This window comes from Lepus europaeus, chromosome 10 (genome assembly GCF_033115175.1).
Source record: "Lepus europaeus isolate LE1 chromosome 10, mLepTim1.pri, whole genome shotgun sequence".
Classification (NCBI taxonomy): domain Eukaryota; kingdom Metazoa; phylum Chordata; class Mammalia; order Lagomorpha; family Leporidae; genus Lepus; species Lepus europaeus.
Window position 1 is genome coordinate 39,967,827 of NC_084836.1, and position 9,046 is coordinate 39,976,872.

General features: G+C 42.0%; 1 protein-coding gene across 1 annotated transcript; it reads right to left on the reverse strand.

The window, feature by feature from the left end:
- Positions 1–6,816: 6,816 nt before the first annotated feature.
- On the reverse strand, positions 6,817–8,781 carry MYF5 (myogenic factor 5). The gene is made up of 3 exons (XM_062202054.1): positions 8,281–8,781; positions 7,432–7,507; positions 6,817–7,007 (listed from the first exon to the last, which is right to left on the reverse strand). Exons 1-3 carry the CDS (start codon positions 8,779–8,781, stop codon positions 6,817–6,819), a joined length of 768 nt encoding a protein of 255 aa, XP_062058038.1.
- Positions 8,782–9,046: the final 265 nt, after the last annotated feature.

Below are 9,046 nucleotides of genomic sequence, written 5' to 3' on the forward strand. Positions count from 1 at the left end.
CATGACCTTTTAAGTTGATTCCCATTATTAACTGGTAATTCATATATCTGTTTCTAAGTGTGCATTCCTAAGAAAAAGAGCCTACTTATCTCAGTGCACGTACTTGAATTAACCTATGCAGATACATGGATCCTCTACTCCAAGATCAGGTTCTCATCCCTAACTAATTAACAGGCCAATCAGGCTGCACACAGGTCAGCCTCCCTTAGAAGATGCTAGAGATAAGGTAGTAGTAGAAGCATCTCTACTGTCTTAAATCAGCAGAAGGTGAAGCTATGGAAGTTAACATAAGTCCACAATAAACCAGAGAAGAGTCTGCGCATCAGAATCCTAACACACAAACATTAAAGTGTAGCTAGAATGACAGAATTCAATACAAGAACTCAACACAAAACAAAAACTTCAGATAGCCAATAGAAAATGATGTCAAGAATTTCTATGATCAAGAGTTTCAAAAATGAGAGTAGATTACAGCATGAAAAAATGTTCAGTAGTTCAGCAATATCAGTTTATCCATTATACATACAAATACAGTATCTGGACTACTACAGTATATGTGGTGTGTATGTGTGTGTATCTATATCTGGGAAATAGGAATGGCAAGTTTGCGAAATACTTCTGGGACCTCAAATGTGTGGAGGTCTCCTCCCACACCAAGCAAGTAGTAATTTGTTCACTGTGGAAATTAGCTGGATGTCCTCTAATTAAATTCAACTTCAAACTTCAAATAATCTACTTGGAGATGGATTAGATCCCACAGAATGAGGGCTTAATCTCATAAGACCCGCCCAAATTCCAATGTCAATCTCGAGTTCCAGTTTGTTTCACTTGTGACCAACCGGTTATAAACCGCCTCCTTGAATTTGACTAATTTGCTAGAGTGGCTCACAGAATTCATGGAGGTCCTTTCTTTATATTTACTGATTTATGACAAAGAATCTACACGTGATACAGAGGAAGAGCTGCACGGGACAAGGAATGTGCAAAGGGTTATGCAACTTCCATGCCCTCTCCAAGAGGGTCACTCTGCAGGAACCTCCATGTGCTCAGTTAGCTGGAAACTCGCCAAACACAGTCTTTTTGGGTTATTTTATTTTAATGATTTTTTATTTTGTTTATTTGAGAGGTAGAGTTACAGACAGAGAGAGGGAGAGACAGAGAGAAAGGTCTTCAATCCACTAGTACACTTCCCTTTCCACTCTGCAAAGGCCAGAGCTTTCCCAATCTGAAGCCAGGAACCAGGAGTTTCTTCTGAGTCTCCCGTGGGGGTACTGGGGCACAAGCACTTGAGCCATATTCTGCTGCTTTTCCAGGCCATAGCAGAGAGCTGGATTGGAAGAGGAGCAGCCGGGACAAGAACTGGGGCACAAATGGGATGCCAGCACAGCAGGCGGAGGCTTAGCCTACTACACCACAGCACTGGCCCCTTTTGGGTTATTTTAGAAGCTTCATAATGGGACAAACAAGTGTTAAGAATCATAGAAATGCATGCATAATTTCCATTATGAGATACAATTCAGAGAAAAGATAGATGACGCCACAGAATGAGAGAGGGCTTGGGAAAAACTTGCCTTGAGTTTGATGCCTGAGCTGCGATCTAAAAGAAGAGCAGGAATTGACCAGATGCAGTAGAGGAGAGGAGCATTCAGACAGGGAGAACGTGGTGGGAATATGACGATAGATGAAAGTCTCCTTTGGGGCAGGCATTTCGTGGAGCTTCGGATGTATGCATTCCACATTGAAGTACCTGGAGTGCGGTCCCATCTCTGCTTCTTTCCAGGTTCCTGCAAATGAGCATCTTGGGAGCAGATAATGGCTCAAGTACTTGGGTTCCTGCCACCCAGGTGGGAATTTAGGATTCAGTTTCTGGTTCCTGGCTTGTCCTGGCCCAGTCTCAGCTACTGTAAATATTTGGAGACCTTACAGTCTCTCCTCCCCTCCCCTCTCTTTCCCTCCCTTCCCTTTCCCTCCCCTCCCCTTCTCTTCTCTTCTCTTCTCTTCTCTTCTCTTCTCTTCTCTTCTCTTCTCTTCTCTTCTCTTCTCTTCTCTTCTCTTCTCTTCTCTCTCTCTCTGTCTTTGCAATGAAATGGAAACAAATAATTTGTGAAGTCTCTTCTATGGCTAAAGTAAACAGAGTACTTAACCAGAAAAAGGTCATTCTAATAAGGAAGATACAAGACAGGCATGCAGAACCTTAAAGGTCATCACATTAGCCAGCTTGCTGGTTAATATGCAGTAAGCTGCTAGGGAAAAATGGAATGGTTGACATGATCAGATGAGTGTTCTGAGACAAGTGCTCTGGATGCAATATGCAGAAGAGATCAGAGTGGCATTATGCAGCATTATTTCTGTTTCAATTAACAAAGTTCCCAACCATACTATTGTCCTTTGTTGCCTCCAAAACTTGAAAAAGCAGACAGTCAGACAGTTTAGGAGCTGGTTGCTCAATGATGTTTTCAGGAACAAATCTCTCTGCATCGTAGCTCTGATTTCTCCTATGCTGGTTTTATTGCTAAGCAGGACCTCCCCTCCTGGGAGTGAGGAGACAGCTCTTAGGCTAGAGGCTAACATTTCGATGTTACCACCCCAGAAGAAAGACAATTCCTTTTTTAACCAATATCCCAAGACTAACACTCACTGAAAAACGTGGGTAACTTGTCCATCTGTGAAATAAATCACTGGTCATGAAAGGAGGATATGCTCATGGTCAGGGATGAATAATTTGTTCACTTCTAGAGTCAACTGGTACCATCAATTGCACCTGACTGACATGAGATAAGTAAACACACAGTTCCCATAGGAAACTTGGTTGCTATCACTAGATGGAGGACAGGTTAAGAGAATCTTAAGATATTCCTGGAGATAGCCAGATTGGACTAAAGGTATAGATTTGAGAGATATTTACAAGAATAAATTCATAAGATTTGTGTGATGAATTAGACAAGATGGTAAGGGAGATGAAAAGAGAGAAAACAGGAATATGTCCTAAATTTTATTTTTATACAACCGGTGATGTCATTCAATGTGAGAGTCAATACCATAAAGGAGCCAGGTATAGAGAAAGGGGAAAGAACATATTGAGTTGAAGGTAAGGTACCATTGAGACTTCCAAGAGATTTTAAAAATGCTGTTGAATACACAAGGTTACTTCAAAAAGTTAATGGTGGGGTGGTCATTTATTCCAGTGGCCAAAATATGCATGCCCAACAATGGAGCACTTGCACTCAATTCCCAGCTCTGGCTCCTGACTCCAGCTTCCTGTTAAGGCAGATCCTGGGAGATAGTGGTGAAGGCTCGAGTAACTGGGCACGTGAGAGACCTGGGTAGAATACCCAGTTCCCAGCTTCATCCCAACCCAAGCCCAGCCATTTGTTGAGTCCACCAATGGATGGGATTTCTCTCCTCCACCTCTTCTCCTGTAAATATATTTTAGTGTTTATTGTAAAAATTCATGAGAAATGCATATATACTTTGAAAAACTGTGTGGATTTCAAGCAGGTTTTTTTTTTCTCCCCAATAAAAGTAGCTTTGAATTCCATTTTTTTCCATGAGCTGTTCGAATGACATACATATTAGGGAAGACATCTGACTTAGGAGTATAAGACTGAAATAGTCCACTGACTTTTTCCATAAACAGTGATAGACACAGAAACCATAGTGAATAGAATGGGTGAAGGTAAGGAAATTAAAACAGCGAATATATACTAGTGGTTGTGGTAGAGTAACTATAGATATACATTTGTTTCTATTTTTACCGCTTAAAATGGAATTGATTTGCTTCTCTTTGATTCTGGGCTAGCTCTAACTTGTCTGACCCAATGAATGTAGCAGAAGTAATGTTCTGGGATTTCCAATACTAAGTCATAAGAAGCCTTTTAACTTTTGCCTGAGCTTCCTGGAACCTAGGATGTGAAGAAGCTCAAATAGCTAGCTGGTGTGTATTCTTGGGCAAGTTATTAAATTTTTTAAGACTCAGTTTCCTTATGTGCATAGATAAGGACTCAGTAGTTTCTAGTTGCCGCTTTGTGATGATTCTCTGCTTAATTTATATTGGAATGAATTAGGTAGTATAAACAGAGATAGGGTTTGTTTTATTTTCTCTTTTATAAAGGAATGTTTGTATAAGATTTTCAGACAGTAATAATTTTAATGGTATTTTTTTTATCTTATAAGCCTAATCACTAGTCAACTAAAATGTTTATAATCAGACTTCTACGGGGAATAAATGTGATGTTGTGGCTTGGGTACAGTGTGGGAGACTCAGTGGTGATATTTTCAGTTACTTTGCTATTTAAGTAGCTCTTCTCTGAAGTTACAAATAGCTGCGCTCTAATATGATTCTGAGAATCACCACCTACACAATCAGAGAATTAAATTACCATGTTCATCTAGTAACCGTTAGAACCCCGAAGAGAGGGTCTCAGGAAATACCACTCTCAGATTAAGTATTTGTAAGAATGGCATTTTAAGGAGGAATTTGTGTACACATATGGCCAATATTTTATCTCACTGGCACAATTCAAATGAGAGAAAATATGTAAAGACAACCAAGACACCCAAGTTATACGGCAACTTGCTTCCAGATCCCATTTCCCAATCTCCATGATCTCATTCGGATCTGTTTTCATATGTATCTCAGTGTGCTTGCATTTCCCAGGCATGAGAAGACTGGAGAGTCTTTACAGTTTTGTTTCTTGGGAACCCCCTCCCCAGCAGTTTGCAAAAGGGGGAAGGGAACATTGCCCCAGTTGCTCCCAGAAATTTGAGTTGCTTGGTTGCATGTTTTCCATCAGCTGGGATGAGATGGGCCGACACATGCTGAGAGGCAGCCCAACTGATCCTTCCAGAAAATTGATAGATGGCAAAATTCCAGCCTTACTTGAGTCTTTGGTCAGTTCCAGTCACTTCACCCCTTGATTTCTTGGGAAAATGATGATTTTTCTGGATCTAACCATTGGAGAACCATTTTCCTAAGGCCTCTCATCCAGAAAGAATTATACATGGCTGCAAATGATGTTTCATGCTGAGTCCTTTATTGATAGACATCAGCCCTCAGTGTTAGAACACAGGAAATGGGATTAACTGAACAACTGAGCATGGAGAGTATTGTCTTTAACCATATCTTCATCACCCTTTATAGTCTATTCAGATCCCTGGAAAAGGTCTAATATTTTAATGATTACAGTATTCCCTGAGAATATCAAATGCACTTGCAAAGTTACAGAAATAATTGGAACTTGACAAGAAAAATTAGTTTCCATTCATTTTAATTAAAAGTTCCATTTTCTACATAATTTTATTAAATGGAAAATAATATAATGCTTAAAAAATTAAACCATAAAAAAATCCAATATTTGAATAGTGTTTCCTTTCTGATTCTTCTAAGAGCAACAAATTTCTAAACCTCTCCATAGAAATGTCAAATGAGAGAGACAATATTCCTAGCTCAGAATCGAACAAAAGCAAGTGATGCAAAATTATGCTGAAGTTATATATGAATCTCTGTAATGCCCCTCCTGAATCATACTCATGTGGAATCCTCACACTCCTGGATCACGAGTACAGAAAGACAAAATCCCAAATCAGACCAACTTGTTAACAGAGTGACAGCGGCTGTGATATTCTTTTAACTCAGCGCTTCTCCCTCTCTTATGGAATGAACAAGAAAACACACATGCCTATTTCAGAGGCATATATGCACAAAATATAATAAAATAAAATTTAAAAGGCTGTAAAAACAAACAAGACAACTACAGTCTGCTTCACTTAACTGAATTTGTGTTCTTATGGTGGCAATTCAAAAATATTTTTAAAAGCCCAATACCGTTAAATATTTCATTGACATTATTAGCACACTAGCATAGTATGGTATCATGGAATTTTGAGGCAGGACGATGATGATGATGTAACTGTGTACAATATTTTCCTTTAAAGTTGTGTCATTTTCTTGGGTAACTTCTACCTCCCTTTCATACAATACAACACGAAATGGTATAGAACTAAGATACAGGAAATTTTTTATTTTGTATTCTCTCTTGAAATGTGATTAATATATTTCCATTAGTGACATCAACAGGACTTAAACTTGGTCCATGAGATGCTAGTTTTTCAGATTTAACCATTAAGACATCTTTGATTTTATTCAGCCCAACCTTAAAGATTTCATGTCAATGATTCCTAATTTCATTAGGGGTCTTTTTTAACAAGCCAAGAACCAAAATATTTCTTGTAGTAAACAGTTTTATTTATGGTGGAATTTCCAAAATTTTTCATATCTTGAAATTATCCACAAAGTACTGTTCAGTGCTTACATTTAAAAGATGCATTTCTTATAAGAAAAAAGATTAAAATATATAACATTAGGCAGTATTGCTATATTTTTTATTTAATACAATATAACCAAAGATTAAAGAGAAAGGCAGAAGTTAAATATATTTAAATTCCTTGTAACTGACTTCCAGCTGTTCTAATGTTTAAGAAAAAATAAGATCTAAACATCAGGGATAATATTTTGATTACAATATTTATATATATATATTATATGTAAGTTAAGCATTGCAACAAGCTACCTTCAGTGAATGGCCTGCTATCAGAAACAATATTATTGGAATTATGCATCTACAGCAAAAAAGTATTACTTGCAATAGTGGCTTTTTAGTTAAATACACTTTCTTATAAAGAGGCAAGATAATATTTACAAATTTACAACTGGAAAGGAATCTTTATATACAGGTTGTCTTGATTTTGGATTTTTGGGCCTCCTTGCCCCTGTGTAACAGGCCTGCTGGAAGAATTGATCTGGACTAGACATCTAGTTCATAGCACATGATAGACAAGCCTGGAACTAGACGCCCCTGGCGTTGCAGGCTGGGAATCGGTGCTGGTGACTGGGGAGAGAGAAGCCGGGTCCTGGAGAGGCAAGCCGGGTTGCTCTGAGGAGGTGATCCGATCCACTATGCTGGATAAGCAATCCAAGCTGGATAAGGAGCTTTTATCTGTGGCATAGACTAAGGATATAAGGAGAAAAACATTAAAAAAAAAAAAAAAAAGCAGAGAGACAGACTTGCTTATGTTTAACTGTGGGTCTTCTTTGACATCGCAAGTCAGGTGGTCACAGATAGCCTGATGCAGAAATCTGCAGTAAATATCTGTCAATTCCTGGGACAATCTGGAGTAAGAAAGCCCCAGTAATATTTTAAGCAAAAGTGCACATGTGTATATCTCTGTGTACATGTGTGTGTGTGTATGTGTGTGTGTGTCTGGTAGAGGAGTTTGGAGCATAAACTGTTTATTTTGTTCTGCCAGAGCCTCCCCTGAGCACCATTATTCCAGTGCCACCCCTGGTATCGCCTGGAAGAACACACTGCTTTGACAGGCTGAAATGTGAGGTTGAACCAGTCTTTATGCATCTCTGCAACGATCCGTTCTTACCATTTGGTACATCAGGACAGTAGACACTGTCAAAACTGCTGCTCTTCCTGGACCAGACAGGGCTGTTGCATTCAGGCTGTAATACAAAACACAAAAGAACTTTGTTTTCAGGTCTTGGTGAAAGATGCTCTGACCTGGGGTGGGGCAGTGCTTGGCCACCAGCTCTGTCCACTGAGCATCCGGCATCACCTTCCTTTCCTTGGCTTAGGAAGGCTCAGTCCTCCCCAGATTGCCAGGGCACCAAGGTCAGGCTCTGTGCTTGATGAAGAGGAGAGCAGCAGTAAGGCAAGTTGGGGGGGGGGGGGGATTCAGCAGCAATGTGCATGGGGTTAACCATGCAAAATGGATTGGAGCAGAAGGAAGCCACACTAATTCAGGGAGAAAACGCTTTCCCAGGGCAAAAACACATTAAAAGCTGGCAGCGCTGGAGCAAACGTTGTCTGAAAAGAATGCATCAACATCTACCAGCCAGGCCTCTGCAGAGCAAGGGACTGGGGCCGTGCTAGCCTTTCTTTCCATTTCTTCATTAAGTTCGTCGTAAGCATACAACAGGATCCACTGGTGCTTTATTTTTGGAAATAAACTGAAGAATGGAGAAAATATCCAATTGATCATTCACAGCCCTCCCGCCCCATCTCACGTGCCAGCCCTCTCCTACAAGGTGCCCCCAGAACTTGGGAGGAAGTCAGATTGAAATCTTGTTCCAGAGTTGTTTCTTGGACCTTTCTAACTGTGTACACCTCTCTTGAGCATTCAGCACCCCACACGCTGCACCTGCTTAAAGGAGGTTGTTGGGACTTTCAGGAAAAATTGGGCTAGGCGTGGTTAGGCGCCAGCCCTGGGGCTTACCATGCCGTCAGAGCAGTTGGACGTGGGGCTGGTGGGCTCGGAGCAGCTCTGCCCTGGAAGGCTGTAGTAGTTCTCCACCTGCTCTCTCAGCAGCTCTTGAAGGCTCTCGATGTAGCGGATGGCATTCCTGAGGATCTCCACCTTGGGCAGCCTCTGGTTGGGGTTGGTGGTGGTGCACCTCTTGAGTGTCTCGAAAGCCTGGTTAACCTTCTTCAGACGTCTGCGCTCGCGCATGGTGGCTGCCTTCCGCCGATCCATGGTGGTGGACTTCCTCTTGCAAGCTTTGCAGGCCCACATGAGGCAGTGGCCAGCCTGGTGGTGGCCCGTGGGCGCCCGCACGTGCTCGTCCTCGTCCGAGCCTGGCAGCTCTGCTTTGTGTACCCCAAAGGCAGCCACTCGAGGCTCGAACTCGTCCCCAAACTCACCCTCCGGGGACGGGATGCAGGAGCCGTCGTAGAAATACTCAGAAGGCGAGAACTGGCAGCCGTCCATCAGGTCCATCCTGCAGAGGGAGCAGGCAGGCGGGGCACCTGGGTGGCAGCGAGAGAGGGGGAGAACTGGAGGCAGGAGCCGCCGCGGGCCGACAAATCCCAGGCGCAGCTCCGGGGTTGGCTTCTCCGGTAATTAACAAGGGCAGTTGCCTGCCGGCCTGGGTCGGAGGGCTGAGGTTGGGACTCCTTATATAATCCTGAGGCTTGTGGGGGAGGGAGGCCGGCCCCCGTGGCCGGGCACCATTAGCATATCCCACCGCAACCCTCGCGGGGGC